The sequence below is a fragment of the Chlorocebus sabaeus genome, chromosome 12, assembly GCF_047675955.1.
Source record: "Chlorocebus sabaeus isolate Y175 chromosome 12, mChlSab1.0.hap1, whole genome shotgun sequence".
NCBI lineage: Eukaryota > Metazoa > Chordata > Mammalia > Primates > Cercopithecidae > Chlorocebus > Chlorocebus sabaeus.
The window spans coordinates 27717593-27736735 of record NC_132915.1 but is presented as its reverse complement, the minus strand read 5'-3'; the positions used below and the strand labels follow the sequence as shown (position 1 = coordinate 27736735).

General features: G+C 38.7%; 1 protein-coding gene across 3 annotated transcripts in view; it reads left to right on the top strand.

Annotated features, from left to right (window-relative positions):
- The window catches only part of CFAP95 (cilia and flagella associated protein 95), an 88977-nt gene extending 70676 nt beyond the window's left edge, over positions 1 to 18301 (top strand). For all 3 annotated transcript variants that reach the window (XM_073021530.1, XM_037998477.2, XM_007969451.3), the window contains one exon: positions 15424 to 18301. In XM_073021530.1, the coding sequence (XP_072877631.1) occupies positions 15424 to 15606 (183 nt within the window). In that variant the 3' untranslated portion in view covers positions 15607 to 18301. The remainder of the gene's footprint in view (positions 1 to 15423) is intronic.
- The last annotated feature ends 842 nt before the right edge of the window (positions 18302 to 19143 follow it).

Sequence of the window (19143 nt, the reverse complement as noted above, 5' to 3'; positions counted from 1 at the left end):
GTTTTTAGCACTGCTTCTGACACCCACATTTAATGAATGCTTGCATGACATTGTTGTTGGATACAAATAATTTTTAATTATAATAATAGTGGATGGTCAAATAACAGAAAATGGTTATTGAACTCTAACAGATGTTGTCATGCACATAAACAAGTGTATAATTCACACATACTGTAAAAGGAGGGAATATTTTCTTGCTAGAGACTTCACCACGTGGCCTTGCCATGAACACAGTTCACCATTCACTCAGTCTACTACTTCCGCTTTATGCAAGTTTTGAAGAAATCTGAAAATACTTGGATTTATATTACCTCAAATGTTGTACATAAATTGAGACTTGATTAATTTTTATATTATGGTCTCTTACATTTGCTTAATCCACATTTGTATAAAGTGGGACAGCACTATAGAAAGTTAAGGGAATGAAGGTTATCATTCCATAGCTCTAAGCATTGGTAAGGAAATACAGAGGATTAGGAAGCCATGAGGTCATTTCCAAGGAGGGAAATGGAAGAAAATTGCAAGTTGTTTCTTTTGAACTTCTCCTCTTAAACTAGATGTTTATTACAGCTCATCTCAATTTCAATTAAAGATATGTTCTCTTGAAAGCTCCTCCATCATCTCCCAAAGAACCAGAACAGAGGAAACGTTGGAAAGAAGGCACATTAGAGAACTGGTTCAAAGTTGGCTGTTAGAAACTGAGAAAGTTTTTAACAGAGAATTGTTTAACAATATGTGGACAAGGCGTCTATGTATTTTTTCGTGGTAAAGAAGAAACTATATCCCTTTAACAGCAGTTATTCCCTGAAATGGCAGGATTGCCTGTCCTACTACTGGGACTCTATGCTCTGGTATGGATGTGGCATTGCTAAAATATTGAGATTTCTGTGCTGCTTGGAAATGAACTGTGGCCTCGAGTCCCCCGGACCCTGATGTCTTAGCCTCTGGACTTCTGGTTGCATTACGACTTTCCTGGGTCCCAAGCACTTTTGCCTTCATGGGCTCCTTCTTCCATTAAAACAAACAAATAAACAAACAAACAAACAAACATAGTTTACAACTGAGTTGATACAAAGACAAAAGTAATCCGAGTAGACTATATTCTCCTTTTTTTTTTTTTTGGATTTAAAGCTTATTAAAGAAATATCTAAACTACCTATTGGGTACTATGCTTATTACCTGGGTGACAAAATATTCTGTACACCAAACCTCCATGACATGAAATTTACCTAAATAAACAAACCTGCACATATGCCTCTGAACCTAAAATAAAAGTTTTTAAAAAAGAAATATCTTTTTAGGCTATATTTCTCATTTTTGTTTCATAAAAAATACCCATCTTTTCTCCCCTCTTTTATGCAGTTTGAATCCTTGCCTATTTTTGACTGCGTTACTGTATTTTATGGCCATGTGATGTGACCACGTTATTCTTAACCCTCCTGAAATTATTTCTAACATACCAATGACTATTGTTATCACACAGTGTTCTTTTTTTTCTTCCCCACTGGGAATTACTCTTGGACTTCTATGCCCTATTTTAAGACACATTTTCTATATAATAGCTGTCATCAGTTTCTTTGCTCTGAGGTGTTTATGGATATTATATTATCAGCATCATTTCCGGGCTTAGCTTTGAGTTTCTACAAAGTTTTTTTTTCCAAAATGGCATCTGCATTTTTTTATTGTGGTAAAATATGCACAACATAAAATATACATGACATAAAATTTACTATTTTAATCTTTTTAGCATATAATTCAATGGCATTAAGTAGTTCCTGTTGTTATATTCATTTTTAGAGATTCAGATTTTAGAATAAATTAAAATATGTTCATGGGCCCCTAAAAGTATTGTGAGCCCTAGGCACTGTGCTTTCTGCGTCTGACGGCTAAGTTGTTTCACCCTGGACTTCCTAGAAGCCAGATCAGTACCTGGCTGACTGGGGGCCTCTAGAACTTACTCAGTTGGCTTGGCTGAGAAATACTTACCATCCCAGATAAAGATGCATCTTCACTAAAAATCAAGAGTTGGCATGGAGGAGAATTACCATTAGGAGCCCTTTATTGTTTAATTAGGACTTTTTACCTCAAAGATACTCCCCAAAGAGGAATTACCTTCAGTTTTCTATTTCCTAATGATACAAACAGGAGGTAGGGAAATACTGGGTAGAAGAGGGAGGTCCTCAGTGAGGGTCACATCCTCAAGCTTGGACCTATGGCCCAAAGTGAGAATACGCATTTCTGTTTTCCTGCCTGAATGTTGCCTTTTCCAAAGCCACTCTGGCCTGCCCCATTCCCCGTCCTGTACGTATAAAAATCCTAGGCCTCACCAGCAGAGCAGCAGAGGAGAGAAAAGAAGCAGTTGGACATTGGAGAGAAGCAGCTTGATTTCAGAGGGACACTTTGTTGGGAGGACCTCAAAGAAGAGTTCAACCAGGGACAGCCGAACTCCAGGGGAAGCTTATCTTCCCAATCCATCCCCTTTCCAGCTCTCCATCCCACTGAGAGCCACTTCCACTGCTCAGTAAAATGCTCCACATTCACCATCTTCAATTTGTTTGTGTGATCTGATTCTTCCTGGACACCATCTTCAATTCGTTTGTGTGATCTGATTCTTCCTGGACACTGAACAAGAGCTCAGGATACAGAGGACTGTCACACAGAGCTGTTAAACACTTAGCCATCCGTAGATGGCAAAAGTAAGACAGTACACTTTAACACACACCCTCAGGGGCACTGTGGGTCGTTGGCAACCCCTAGGCGCTTCCATGGGCTCGCACAGATTTCTGCTCCTCCTGGTTTCCCAGAAGCACTCATCCCAGCCTCTGCACTCACTTACCTGTGTGCTCCCCTACCTGCAAGGAGTTGAGAGCTGTGGGCTGAGTAAGCAAGCCACCCCCTCATGAGTCCCACGAAAGGGTCAAGGGAGCTATCCCATTTTACTAGGAAGGGTTGCCCACCAGGTGCCTTAAAAACAAGACAAGAGAAAGAACGGCTTGCTGAAAGACAGAAAGAGCTGGGACAGAAAGAGAATCCAGAACAGGGTGAAGATTCTATAGAAAGCCTCACTTGTCTAAATTACATTAGCTTTCAAATCCCAGTTATTTTAAGGCCCTCTCTCTGTATCTTTGCTTCATTCCATGTCCCTATTGTCTTCCCCATTTTCATTTCAGCATAGACAGTCTCTTTCTTTTTCTTTCTCCTCCTCCTCTCCATTCTCCTCTTTTTCTTCTGTTATTTTAAAAAATAGTATCATGGAAAATTGTTCAAGTTAATCTGGCTACATAGAAAAATCAAGTATAAAAGCCTTGTATTCTAAAGTGTGGTTTTTCCAAATTTGTACCTGGAAAATTAAGGCTGAAATTTAACTAAGTTCCAGGCTTATAATATATCTTCAGTACTTTCATTTTAGTGCTATGTTATTTGTACTTCATCTGACTATATCCACGATTTAATTTTCTTTGTCTTGTTAATTTTCCGACTCAATATTGACTAACAAATGAATAATTGCCATTTACTTATTTATCTTATCATGTGCTATTGACTGAAATGAAATAAGTGAGAGTTTTAGAATCCTCTGCAAATGAGGTAGTGGTAGGGGGTAGAATTGGAGAAGAGGGAAGGGTCTTATAATCCATGCCAGAGTGTTCCATAATGCTGCTTCTAGTTAACCATGGAAACAGGCTTCTTTGACTTGGGTTCAGAAGGATATGGTTGCCTTTCTAACCTAAATATCTTGCCTGAAAGATCTCAATGTATGTCATACATATGTGTGTTGACCTTATATTTATACTTGAAGGATTGGTTTTATATAGTTTTATAAACAAACAGTTCTGGTCCTGAGCCTTATATCATTCTGCCAGCTCTAAGAACCACATTTCCTAGGCCCCAGCTTCAACCTTAGGATCTGCTGGTTGTTGCTTGTATAACTCCATAGAACTTCCATAGATTCCTGAGTTGATTGGGATACAATAGAATTTGCCTTATTGAATAAAATATACAGTTGCTGGTAGATGAGTAGAAGGAAGGAAGGAATGAAGCAAGGAAGCCAGGAAACAAGGAAAGGAGGGAGGACAAAAGAAATAAAGGGAGGAAGAAAGGAATGAAGTAACACTTATTGTCTACCATGTTCCAGGCACTGGCTTAGTATTAGCAAACTTACATGTATTAGCTCACTTAATCCTCACAATTGCCCCAGAATATCAACCTATTAGAATTATGTATTGAGGAATCTGTGCCCCACAGAGGTTAAGTATGAGTAATAACACACCGTATAAGTGTTCAAAGTGAACTCGGGTCTGATTCCAAGTGCCATATTTGTAGCTGCTTTGCAAAACACGACTCAAAATTTATATATGCCAACCTTTGTAGGCCTTGGTCTCCTTACTTTAAGACTAGGGTTAGATGACCAGGAATGGTGGATCACACCTGTATTCCCAGTACTTTGGGAGGATGAGGTGGGTGGATCATTTGAGCTCAGGAGTTCCAGGCCAGCCTGGCCAATACGGTGAAACCCCATCTCTACTAAATATACAAAAGATTAGCCGGGTATGGTGGCAGTGAGCCTAGATTGCACCACTGCATTCCAACCTGGGTGACAGAGTGAGACTCTGCCTCAAAAAAAAAAAAAAAAAAAAAGACTAGGGTTAGACAGTATGATGGTTAATTTTCTGTGTTAACTAGGTTATTTTCCCTGTTGTTTAGTCAAATACTTGTCTAGATTTTATCCTGGAGGTCTTTTGTAAATGTGATTAACATTTACAATCAGTTAACTTTTAGTAAAGATTATTCCAAATAATGTAAGTGGGCCTCACTGAATCAGTTTATAGCCTTAAGTGCAAAACACTAAGGTTTTCTGAGAAAAAGGAATTCAGTCTCAAGATTGTAACACAGAAATCTTGCCTGAGTTACTTGCCCCCACAATCATGTGAGCCAATTCCTTAAAATCAATCTCTCTCTCTCTCTCTCTCTCTCTCTCTCTCTCTATCTGTGTGTGTGTGTGTGTGTGTGTGAGTATTCTATTGATTCTGTTTCTCTGGAGATCCTTGACTGATACAGACACAATGATCTTTCCAAACTCTCTGGCTCTCACATTCTATTATTTGATTTGATTTGATTCTATTTCAATGATCTTATCCCATGGAAATAGTCATTTATTTATGACCAAGTATCCTTTTGGTAGACATTTATTTCAAACTTGGTTGAAAATTAAGTGTTAATTATACTTAACTATAAATTAATTAAGTATTTTTACTTCCTGCTCATCTTGTGTATCACCAACAGTAGAGAAATTGTGGGGTCTTAATTCTCAGTTCTTTTAGTAGAGAGATACCCTATTTCTCCAGAAACTTAACTTTGGCCTTATATTGCCTTCTGAAGTTATTTATTAATTTTTTTGAGACAGAGTCTTGCTCTGTCACGCAGGCTGGAGTGCAGTGGCATGATCTCAGCTCACTGCAACCTCTACGTCCCAGGCTCAAGTGATCCTCTTGCCTCAGCCTCTGAAAGTGCTGGGATTACAGGCATGAGCTACTGTGCCTGGCCTGGTCTAACATTTATTTCTAAGTTAGGCCATAAAGCTAAGTTCTGCTTCAGAGAACTTGGAATTATGAGATATTTTATTTTCTTCTTTTTGATTATCTTCAATTTCTACAGTGAACATATATGACTTTTGTTCATATATGTATGGAGAAATAAAGTTTTAAAGGTTGAGAAGCCTAGGCCTCAAATTGATATATAGCCCATTAATTCATTCCATTATAAAACAGTGGCAGAGGTAAATGTCCTCACATAATATAGACAGAAGAATAAGAAAAATCATATTTGTGTTTTATATGATTGAAGTGATAGCACCAATCAATTTTGTACACTAGAAAGAAACAAATATATCAATAACTAATGTTTAATTGTGTGTTGCTTAGTTTTTGATGCTGGCCATAACTAAAATTTATGTGATATTAATCTTTAAAAGTCAATTTATTTGTGAGGTGTTCGTTTACATAGATCTTCATTTTTTTTTTGTAGTGAAACCTTACTATGTTGACTGGATTCATTAGTGGTAAAGAAATTTGTATTTCTATCCACAGCCTAAATTTCTTTGTACTTTCCATGACTATTTCCCTGTAGCTAAGAGTCTCATGCTCTATTAATACTTGTGTTTGTTACAAATGCTTCTCCCTCCTAAAACTTTATCACATAAATGGTAGTAAATATTTCTTTTTTTTTTTTTTTTGAGACGGAGTCTCGCTCTGTCGCCCAGGCTGGAGTGCAGTGGCCGGATCTCAGCTCACTGCAAGCTCCGCCCCCCGGGTTCCCGCCATTCTCCTGCCTCAGCCTCCCGAGTAGCTGGGACTACAGGCGCCCACCACCACGCCCGGCTAGTTATTTGTATTTTTTAGTAGAGACGGGGTTTCACTGTGTTAGCCAGGATGGTCTGGATCTCCTGACCTCGTGATCCGCCCGTCTCGGCCTCCCAAAGTGCTGGGATTACAGGCTTGAGCCACCGCGCCCGGCCTAATATTTCTTAAATACATAAGAATATATCCCACTAGTTACATATTTATTTAGCTACATTTACCAATTATTCTTATGTTCGTGATACAATCATTGGAGGAAAAAATATCCAATAGAAATAAAATTTGGTCAGGTGTGGTGACTCACACCTGTCATCCCAATGCTTTGGGAGGCTTGAGATGGGAAAATGGTTTGAGGCCAAGAGTTCAAACCCGCAATGAGCTATCATCGCACCACTGCACTCCAGGTTGGGTGACAAAGCGAGACTGTGTCTCTGAAACAAAATTTTGAAAAAATAAGAGAAATAAAATGTTTGAAATTTAGTGAAGGAAATGAATGAGGGAATCCGCCTGAGATACCCATCCCCCATTGGTCCCCAGGGTAGATGAGGTAGGTTTGACTGTAGTGTAATTCTTTTTTTCCTCCCACCATTCTGCACGTGTGCTTACAAGACAACCTTATTAGAGAAAGGCAGGTCTTCAGTCAAGTGCGTGTAATTGGTAAAGACTTTTATACATGATGTGTGATGGAAATAATGAAACAAAATATCACAACAATTTACTTTTATATCTATTTTCATTCCATCCCATGTGACATTCACATAAATAAGCTTACTAACTCAAATATCATTTTAAGGGTAAATGGAATACTCAAAATGAGCATCCTTATAGGCATACTAGAGAAGAATGGTCTTTGCTGTACCAGTGCCAGGTGGCTAATAGCTATCTTTAATGGCGGACGCAAGGTTAGTTTGCACTGACTAATTTGGCCAGGAAACATAACTCATTATGCATTTTTATGAACTATCTGGATGAAGGAGTTGAGACTATGCTTCCAAATTATCTTGTAATATTATATTAGGCAGAGTTACTATGTTCCAGAAGGCAGTCCTAAAACTGAAAATGACCTTGAAAAATAAAACTATCAGAAATGAAAGGTCCTAAAGAAAAAGGATGAAATCCTATATGAATGAGTAGAACCAAGGAATAACCTACCAGAAGATTGGAAAAAATTGGCTAAGGACTGGCTGTACAGTTGACCAAGAAGTAGCAGTATCATTTTATTCTGAAAAAAGGTGCAGGAGATAATGGTGCTTAGAGTAAGGATAGAGCACACAAGAGGCAATGGGGGTGGAGGTGGAGTAGATACCCGGACAGCCCATTGTTTAAGATAAATTAGGCCGGGCGTGGTGGCTCACGCCTGTAATCCCAACACTTTGGGAGGCTGAGGCGGGTGGACCACCTAAGTCAGGAGTTCAAGACCAGCCTCAACAGGGAGAAACCCTATCTCTACTAAAAATACAAAATTAGCCGGGCGTGGTGGTGCATGCCTGTAATCCCAGCTACTTGGGAGACTGAGGCAGGAGTATTGCTTGAACCTGGGAGGCGGAGGTTGCGATGAGCCAAGATGGTGCCATTGCACTCCAGCCTGGGCAACAAGAACTCTGTCTCAAAAACAAAGAAAAAAAAAATGATCCATTAATGCATTTTACTGATGTAAGTGGTAAAACCATGAGGGAAGGTGGGTGGGGGGAACCACTCACTAAGAGGACCCTCCTTTAACATCCTAACCTGCCTTGCCATGATCTGTGAAAGAAAAAAGAGAAGGAAGAGAACAAGAAGAAAAGAAAGAAGAATGCTTTCTTAACCAATTTTCTGAAGGCCAGTTTTCCCCTATGGTGATTCTTTTGCTGCAACTCCAGTGCTTCCTGTTTTAGCAGGACCTGTTTTGCCTACAGCATTCCTTTCGCTGATGCTCTTTCTTTTCCTCCTTCTACCAGCATGTTTTATGGGACTCCCTCAACCCTTCACTGAAAATGCACCCTCAAGGGTGGCTAGAGGTTAATTGATATTGTTGTGTTTTGTCAGGTGCTACTCTGGGTTAGGCTTCTTTGGAGCTTAGCAATTGCTGGTTACCACCACATTCTTCAGCCTCCCTCCCTCTTCAGAGCCTATGATATTGCAACACTCTCTCCTTATCTCTCCTTGTCTGTCCTTCATGGCTTCTTTACGGACCCAATCATGGGCATCCAATCATTTGGGCCCCAGATCCCTGCACCTCTCATTTTACGCAATCTCAGCGAATTCATCCGTTGCCATGTCTCTGTACCAGTCATCATTGGGTGGGGGATGGGGGGTAACTTTTAATTGTTGTATAATTTCAAACTTACAGGAAAGTTTCAAAAATTGCACAAGGAGCTTCCATATATTCTTTGCAGAGTTGATAGCTGTTTACCATATGAAGGTAGGCTGGAGACATCGTGCCCTTTTGCTCCTAAACAGTTCAATGTGCATCTCCTAAAAATAAGGACGAGTAGCTGTGGTACAGTTTTCAATTTCAGGAAAATTGATACAGTGCCATTATATAACCCACAGTCCATGTTAAATACCATCCATGGTCCCGATAATGTTCTTTATAGCTATTTTTTCCCTGCCAGTGATCACTGCTGTGCATAGGGCACTGACTTCTCTCCAGGCCGTCTGTCCCACAGCACTACCTTCCAAAGAAACATTTTTTACTGATGTCATCTTAAATTAAAAATGTCTAAAATGTGACTCATCATTTCCCCCTAAAACAAATCATCCCCACCCCCATGTCTTTCTAATTCTTTTCAGTGTTATTACAACTCTCCCAGCCTTCTAGGCTTGAAGCTATGAATCATCTTTGGTTCTTTATCCCCAGTTAGTTGTGTAAATCCTTTATGTTCTTCCTGTGAAATGACTCTTTCATTCTCATTCTGCATCAGCCTTTGTGCACTAATGCCCACCCATTCCACACATTAGACAAATTCTTCTAGTTACCCTCATCTACCTGAAGAACTCAGAAAAAGCTTGCAATGCTTGTCCTTCCTTAAGTAAACTCTGTCACAACTCTGTGTGTGTAGCACCAAATAGTGACCTAGCCAACAGCAACATATAGTAATTCACAAATCTATTTCAATACACACTTTCTTCCCATTCCCACTAAATAAATGTTGAAGAGAGATTTACCAATTATGTTAGGGTGTGGAAAACATAACTGTCTGTAACTCACATATGCAGAGGAAATTTATCTAACTGATAATTGACCTTCTTCTGGAGCCCACCACCAGTGGGAAAACATAAACTCTTCAATCCATTTAATGCTTAGTCTGATTCCATAATTTAAATAGTTCTGCTTTCTATAGAAAGTGTTTAATCCCTCCTGAAGAAAATGCTCACCTTCTCAGAGATCCTCTCTCTCCCATCCTGTGTGTGCAGAGAAGAGCTAACGCAGCAGAACTGAGACTACTATCCTTTCAAAGCCTACTTAGAATGTTGGCCCTTGATTGGCATCTAGAAACTTGGCTTTCAGGAAAAGAATTCCCTGATTAGAATGACCCATTGTGGCTAGAATGTTTGTGCAAAAATATGGTTTATGCTGAACACCTGTTTCCTTCTGGGAGTCTGAAATTTTGGGACATGCTAGGCAGAGGCTGCCTACATGACCCAGCTCCCAGTAAAAACTTTGGGCACTGAGTCTGCAATTAGCTTTCCCAGCAGACAGCATGGCACAACTCACTGTTGGGGGATTTACACTCATCCTGTGTGATTCCACTGGGAGAGGACTCTTGGAAATTTGCACCTGGTTTCCTGTGGATGTCAGCCCATAGCCTTTGCTGATTTTGCTTTGTATCATTTTTATGTAATAAATCATAACCATGAGTACAACTATACAGGTGGTCCCTGACTTACAATCGTTCAACTTACACTTTTTTGACTTTATGATGCGTTTATTGGTATTAAATGCATTTCACCTTATGATTTTTTTTACTTAGATGGGTTTATTAAGATGTAACTGCATTGCAAGTTTAGGAGTGTCTGTATATAGGTGTGTGTGCATATACACACACAACTCTGAGTACTCCTAGATCATCATACCTGAGGTGGTCTTGGAGACCCCAATACACCATACTCTTTTCTCCCTGAAAAGAGGAGAAAAATGTATTTTCCAAAATTGGTCACAACATGTGCTCCTCTCCCACATGCTCTTACAATGTGATTTTGACATTCCTCCAACTGAGAAGCAGAGTCTAAATTACCCCCTCAGAGAATTGTGGTGAACTGTGACTATGGTGGCATGGATGCTATGTGACTTTCAAGGCTAGGTGATAAAGAGCAATACACCTTCCTCTTGTTTCACTTTGTGGGATGCTCATTCTCAGGAGCCAGTCACTGTGCTGTGAGGAAGCCAGGCAGAGGACCCATGCAGCTGTTCCAACCAATAGCCCCAGCCAAGGTCCCAGCAGCCAGCCAGCATCGGTGACCAAAAGGAATGAGATGTGTACAACCCCTACCCTCAACTCACTTCCAACTTTCATGTCTTCTATGAATCTGTCTTCTTTCTATGAATCAGCTGAGACCCTGAACATTGCAGAGCAGAGGGCTGCCTTTGCCATATCCTGTCCAAATTCCTGACCCAAAGAATCTGGAGGCATAGTGAAATGCCTATTGTTTTACACTAGTATGAACAGAGTGGGTTGTTTGCAGCAACAAGAATGCAGCTTTCCCTACAATGGCATCCAGATATATGGAGAGAAGGATGTGACTTAGCATCCTGATGCCAGAAGGGAGGAGTAGGGTTTTACATGTGGTATTTTCTGCCTGTTCTGTTCTCTGAGGTGATATCCCTAGTCTACCTGGTTGCTCTTTTCTTTGCTGGCATTAGTGACCAAACTTTATGGACATTGTAACTGGCAGTCTTTTTCTCTCTATCTCTGGGCTTGGTTGGGATGACTCAGCCTCATTTCCATTCCCATAGACACTGTACACCCCACAGACACCTTCTGTGACTCTTACGCAGCCCCAGCTCCAGTGGTCGGCTCTGTAGCCCCTGTTAGTATCCTCCTCTGCAGACTTGTAGCTACCTTAGGATCTCATCCATGCCACAGGAAAACAAAAGTGGCTCAGGATTGATGAATCTTAGTGGTTCCCTCTACCTGACCATGCTAGTGAAAGGAAAGGGCCATCTGAGAGTTGATCTATTTCAAGAGTTTCCAACAGAAATGGGGACAAGGAAGCTCCTGTGTGTTTTTTGCCATCATTCTCATTTGTCTAGTGTACCATTCACTATTCAGGTCAAAGGGACTTTGCCTGATTAAAGCCCAGGGATGGGAAAATTGGGACATAATGTGGGCTCGTTCTGCTCTCCTTTCCCCTTTGTTTTTTAATTCTCACAATTCACTAGATAGGTTCTTCGCTATCTTCCATCTCTTCATTTCAGCTCTTCTCTAAGCTTTCGTAGCAAAGGATATTTTCTCTACCCATTTGGAGACCTCTATAATCTCCCAGGTTTGATCATTGACATTCTAAAGTCCTCAAAACTGTGAGTTGGATTACAAGGATATTGTCTTGCTGAAAAATCCTACTAGGTATGTTAGAAGCTGGTATGATTTTGCTCTTTGGTTGGTGTTTTTCTGAAACAAAGTACAAATGAGTGGTTATATACATGGAAAGAGGAAAACACATGAATAATTTTCCACTTATTACCCCCTTTATTGGCTTGAGTGGTATACCAAACAACTTTATTGTCCAGGGTTCCCATGATATCAGTTTTGCCTTGGTTCTGAGCTGCAATCAATATTAAAGTTTTTTGAGGTTGTTCTTGGTGTACCTTTTTTTTTTTCTATTCTGTTCCATGCTTTTTGTATTAAACTTTGAAAAGCATACTTGCTCTGCTTTCTTAGAATAATTATACCCTCTAGGTTTCTAGCAAGTTGTTCTAATTTTTGAATGCCTGCCTTGTTTTCCTATTTCATGTTTGCATGTTTCTGATTCCTAGTTGTATGTTTTGTCACAAATTTCCTGTTTTCCTTCACTCCTACTTTTCATATATGCCCTGCTCCCTTGGTTTTGACCCATTTATTTGCTCTGATTCCAAATATCTTGGTGTTCCAATATTGTAGATTATTCAGGTGTATGTTAGGATGCTTTTAATAAGATGTACAAAATCCAGCTCAAACTGGGGTCAGACTATAAAAGCAACTTAGTGGCTTCCATGTTCTAAAAAGTCAGACTTCAGGAAAGGATTGATGTAGTAATGCTATTGTGTTTCTTACTGACTCTCAGATGTAAGTTTTATGGTGTTGGTTTCATGCTAGATTGGTTCTAGGACAGCTGCAAACAGCACCCTGGGATAGATGCTTCTTCATTTATGTCCAGTTGTGGAAAAGAACTTCCTTCACATAAACCATTGAACAGAAGTCCTGGGCTTAAATCTGTTTGGACCAATTTAAGTCACATGCCTAACACTGAACCTATCACTGTCATTGAGAATGAGATGCCACTGTTCTGATTGTCTTTAGCCAATTAGATTCTGCTGCTAGACCTGGGACTGGGATCAATCCTACTCAAAGCGCATCCCTGATACACCCTGGGAAATGGGAGAAGTGGACTCAGGGGCGAGCTGGAGCCAGCTCTTAACAGTTGGCATGAGCTAACTATGCTCACCTCTTCATCGGTGTTCACTGACCTCACTCTGGTGACTTGAAGTTAGCCTTAGTGGGAGTATTTATGCCACAGAAATTGGCAAATATTACAATTTTAATTTTTTAGAGCTGGTTTACCAACACAGCACTGAGAATAAGAGGAACCCAATATAACTAACATGGATTAACAGGCAAGAGTCTCTTAACTAGTTTTTCTAATGTCAGAATTGCTACTTCCGATGCATTCTTCTTTTTTTTTTTTTCTTTTGAGACAGGGTCTTGCTCTGTTGCCCAGGTTGGAGAACAGTGGCACGATCATAGCTCACTGCAGTCTCAGCTTCCTAGGCTTAAGTGATCCTCACACCTCAGCATTCCGAGTAGCTGGGACTACAAGAACATGTCATTATGCCCAGCTAATTTTATATTTTATAGAGACATGGTCTCACTGTGTTGCTCAGGCTGATCTCAAACCCCTGGCCTCAAGTGATCCTCACACCTTGGCCTTCCAAAGTGTTGGGATTACAGGAGTGAGCCACTGTGCCTGGTCCATTCTTTTTTTAATAACGGCTTCACTGAGATATAATTTCACATACTATAACACTCACCCTTTTAAAGTGTATAATTCAGTGATTTTTTAGTATATTTATGGGATTGTACAATCACCACAATCAATTTCACATTTTTGTACTGCAGGAAACTCAATACCTATTAACAGTCACTCCCCATTCCTTCCCATCATCCCACTCCCTGGCAATCACCAGTCTACTTTTCTGTCTGTGTGAATTTGCCTGCTCTGTACACTTAATACAAGAGATTGTACAATATGTGGTTTCACTTCTTAGCATAATGTTTTCAGGGTCTTTCAATTCTGTAGCATGTATCAGTATTTTATTCCTTTTGTTGACAAATAATATTTCATTGTATGTCTAGACTACATTTGTTTATTCATGTAATTGATGACATTTGAATGATTGAGATCCAATTCTAATCACAGTTCCAGAATCCAGTTTTTTTCTCCTCTAGTCTTTAGTGCTTCTGCTACCAGAATCACTTTCCTAGAACAGCACATTTCAGCTTGTCACTCACCTCATAAAAATCCTTCTCTCTGCCTATGAAATACTAAAGGAGCACATAGACGCTGCATTTGAAGCTCTCTTCAGTTTGACTGCAACAGGGATGGGGATGAGAGATCTCACCTGCCTTCGAGGGGACATTTTGGGCCAGTGATGCTCAAATCTCATTTAAAGGACCTCTATTTGACCTACCCACCAAGCAACCAACCATAACACCTGAAGAAATAGCCCGAATGACAAAAGCAAAAGCCCAAACTACATAGAACAGTGACACAGATATTATATAGCTCTACAATTTTATAGTTTATATTTTCATCTCTTAATTGATAAAGGTTTTGTTAGGGTTCTGGAGGGATAATGAGTTTTATAGTCAGATAGATCTAATTTGTAGTCCTGGCTTAGTTGCTTATTACTGACTTTCTTTAAATTCTCTCCTGAAATTTTAAGCAAATCATCATTTCTGTGTGTAAAGTGGGTGTAATAATTCATACCTTAGAGCCCAGTTACGGATTAAAAAATAAAAACACTCAAATACTTGTGCCTAACCCATAAAAGGCACTCAATAAATACATGGACACTATTAAGGTTGAACATATGATAACATTTTTCAATTATTTTTGACAAAACCAATCTAAGATTTTAACTTTTGGTGTTCTTTCGTTGTTTTATAGCTTTGGTGATTTAATTTCAATAATGTCCTAGTGCTTTAAAATTAGAGCCAATTTAAAGCAGAAATTAGATAATCAGTTAAAAGGCTTTATGTTCCATGTCTGCCATTACCCTTGGTGTAATCGGAAAGGATCAGTATTTCCTTTGGGAAATAGTCAATGATAATATCTTGTTTTATTGCAATGAAGCTTTTCTGAAGTGGCCTAAGTATAAACATCTTAAACACTACACTGGCTTATGTTGAGGTAAATTCTTACAGGAATGTATCAGAGCTTGGCATTTATCATTGCCATGGGAAGTAAGACTTGGTAACAATTATTAAAGATACAACCCAAGATGATATTCTTTGCAATAGTTATAACATATTTTTTAAAAGGTGTTGAATTGTATTAAATTATAATTGTTTTGGTCTTATATATATGATCATAAAACTTAAATTGTTCTTTATACTGTGTATTTGTGGTTTAGAAAAATTTTACATGTGTAGTGACTTTTTCGTTTTATAAACAACCATGAACTATGTTCTTTTTTTGGGATTTGAAGTAATTATGAATGCAATAGCCATTTTTAAAATTGAAATATCTGCTATTCAAGAGAACAAATTAATCAATTGTTAAAAATTAACCTTCGATCATAAGAATAATATATAAAAGATAAACTTTTGAAGATTACTTCTTTTTACATATTTCGGTTATTAAATACTATTTCTCTTTTTTCCCCCCATAGGCTTATCCCTGTCGAGATGATTATTCCATAGTCCACAGAAAATGCCGTTCTCAGTTCACGGATCTAAATGGTTCTAAAAGATTTGGCATCAACACTTGGCATGATGAGAGTGGGATTTATGCTAATTCAGATGTAAAACGGAAACTCTATCCCTTGACTGGCAGTCCTATCACACCCATTTAAAAATAATGTATAGAATCAGCATCTCTAATGAAAAATGGATGTAGCAGTTGATGATTTTCTATCTTAATAAATGCAGTGGAAGTATTAGTATAGTAGATTCCTTTAAGCACAAAGTCTTATTTTCTGGACCAGTGTTTATATCCTTATTTTCATAAGCTACTCTGGTATTTTCCAAATTTCAGTGTGTTTCTTGCTGAGAGTATACTGCACATTTCTAGACGGTATTTAGTGAAACATTATTTTATGGATTATGGATTTCTTTTAATAATTATTAGAAAAAACACATAAAACTAGCACAATCAAGCTTATGATTGCTTAGGGTATGGCTAATTATAAAAAAGTAGCCCAACTTAAATTCCACTGAAGACAAAATTTTAAGTGAATAAATATATAGGTTGACATAAAACTTAAATGGTCAAAGTTTAGGCAACACTGGCCCTATAATAATGTTGAGTATGTATGTGATATTTTTTGAGGGGGAAATCAGTATCTATGAATTTTTATTTATCTGTGGTAGCTAGTTTCATTGTGGATTATTTATTTTGCATGACATTTTTCCTTATTCAAGTTAAAACCTTTAGAATATATGGATAGCAGAGGTGCAGATAGAATCTTTGTGAAACTCTAGGGGTTTGATGGGAAATCTAGTCATCTAGTGTTAGATTTGGAAGAAATCTTAGCCATTGTTTTGACTTACCCTCACATTGGTCACATTACTAGTACTTATTCTAGTAGATATCTACCTAGGATTACCTTTCCTTCCACATACTATACATCCAAGTTTAATCATTCCTAACACTAACATATCTGGGGTAAAGAGCTATTTGAAGTAGGCAAATCTGGATGTCAAGCCATTCATCATTTAATAATTTCTTTTTGTGGAGAAAAAGTTTTAATGGCCACATCATTACCTTTGAACACTGCCTAGTACCTAGAACATAAAATAAGATTCACTTACTTTAGCAGAAATGTTATACTGTCAATGATGACTAACATGACATTTTGTATAAACGACTAGGTCTGCTATCAGGGATCACCTTAGAAATCAGTTTGGGTTTGGGTTAGAAGGAGAATGAAATAAGAGATATTGTATTTAAACTAGCCAAGGAAAATGATGCACTGAAATAAAGGTTACTGTAGGAGTTTTCCCCATGAACATAGAGCTGGGGACTGGGTCAAGGACTTTGCTTTATAAATATAGAATAGAGAAACCTCAGCTCGACTGGTTTATGTTAAGAATGCATTTGAGATGAGGTAAGAAGTGAGGGTACCAGGCCCAACCCCTAGGATATGACACTGGCAGATCAAGACAAGAGGTAGAGCCAAGCCAGCTCAGTGGTTTGTTTATAAAGGAAAGTCACTCCATGGACACCAGTGCTCCAGAGGTACAGAAAAAGTCCACATTTGTGAAAACGCCAAGAAAAAATGGTGAAGTCTTTTTGTGGGACATAGAATGTAGGTGGCAGGCTGGGAGAAGCCATGGAAGTGCCTGGCACAGCCACTGCCAAGAACAGAGCAGCAGGAAAATTCTTTCTTAAAGATGTATGGATCAGAAGCTAACTATATTTCAGAGAGAGCAGCAGGGAAGTTTGCAGATAGCTGAAAGCTCACTCCAAATAGCAGAGAACAAGCATGAGGCAGCCATTGTAAACCAAAGCAGAAAATCCAAACAAAATCTAACACAGTAAATTATTGTTCCAAATATTAAGATCATAACTTTAAAAAAATGTTTAACAGCTTTATTGGGATATGATTCACATACTATACAATTCACTCCATTAAAGCATGTAATTCAATGGTTCTTAGTATATTCACAGAATTCTGCTATTATCACCACAATCAATTTTAGAACATTTTTATCACTCCTGAAAGAAACCCATATCCATTGGCGGTCATTCCGCATTCCCTCCCAATTCCCACAGTCCTAAGCAACCAAGAAACTACTTTCTGCCTCTGCAGATTTACCTATTTTAGATTTTTTCTGTAAGTAGAATCTTATAATATGTGGTCTTTTGTGACTGGTTTCTTTCACTTTCTATAGGGTTTTCAAGGTTCATCCATGTTATAACATGTATCAGCACTTCATTCCTTTTTGGATGAATAATATTCCATTGTCTAGATATACCACAATTTATCCATTCATTAGTTGATGGACATTTGGGCTTTTTCCACCTATGAACATCCATGTATGAGTTTTTGCATGCATCTCTCTTGGACGTTGTGATGGCTAATACTGAGTGTCAACTTGATTGGATTGAAGGATGCAAAGTATTGTTCCTGGGTGTGTCTGTGAAGGTGTTGCCAAAGGAGATTAACATTCGAGTCAGTGGACTGGGAGAGCCATACTCACCCTCAATCTGGGTGGGCACCATCTCATCAGCTATCATCGCAGCCAGGGCAGAAGGGAGAGGAACGTGGAAAGACTTGGCTGGCTTAGTCTTCTGGTCTACATCTTTCTCCCATACTGGATGTTTCCTGTCCTCAAACATCAGACTCCAAGTCCTTCAGCTTTGGGATTCTTGGACCTTTGATCACAGACTGAAGGCTGCACTGTTGGCTTCCCTACTTTTGAGGGCTTGGGATTCAGACTGACTTCCTTGCTCCTCAGCTTGCAGACCGCCTATTATGGGACTTCACCTTGTCACCTTGTGATTGTGTGAGTCAATTCTCCTTAATAAACTCCCTTTTATATATACATCTATCGTACATCTGTCCTATTAGTTCCATCAGTCCAGGGAACCCTGACTAATACAGACATAGGAGTAGAATTGCTGTGTCATATGGTAACTCTATGTTTAACCTTTTGAGGAACTACCAAACTATTTTCTAAAGTAGTTGCACCATTTTACATTTCTACCAGCAATGTATGAAGGTTACAATTTTTCCATATCCTTGCCAATATTTATTATTTTTCATTGTTTCGATTGAAACCAGTTTGTCAAATGGCAGTTTCACAAAACATGAGTTCTTGAAGAGTGGAGACTATATCTGCTCATCTGGGGGTTACCAATGTCTAATACACAGTGAGCACTCAGAAATGCTGAAGAGTTGGTATCAATATGTTTGTCATAATCATATATTAATATGAGTGAATGCTTGGGTAATTGACAAAATTTCAATCTGTATGATCAGAATGACCTTGTTTAAAAATATTCTGATATTTAGCATGTGTGTCCTACTAAGGGCTTCAATGGTAATCTTGTGAAGTTGGAGGAGTTGGCAAAATTGGCCTAAGAAAGTGTTATGTTCTGTATGGAAAACCTGAGTTTGTCAGAGTATCCATGGAACTGACTAAAATCCTCCTTAAAATAATGATTGCTGGCCAACCAGAGCACCTATCAGAACAAACCCTGCATATTCAAATACTAAAGACCCTGAGAAATTCTGTAGAACAGAAAGCAGTTAAACTCTATTTAATCCAGCATTTCTCAGGTTTATTTCATCAAAGAATCATTTCTTCTTGCAGGAGATATCTATAAATATATCCCAAGATATTAGCATTTCATGGAAAACATTAGGGAAAACATTAATCTAAAC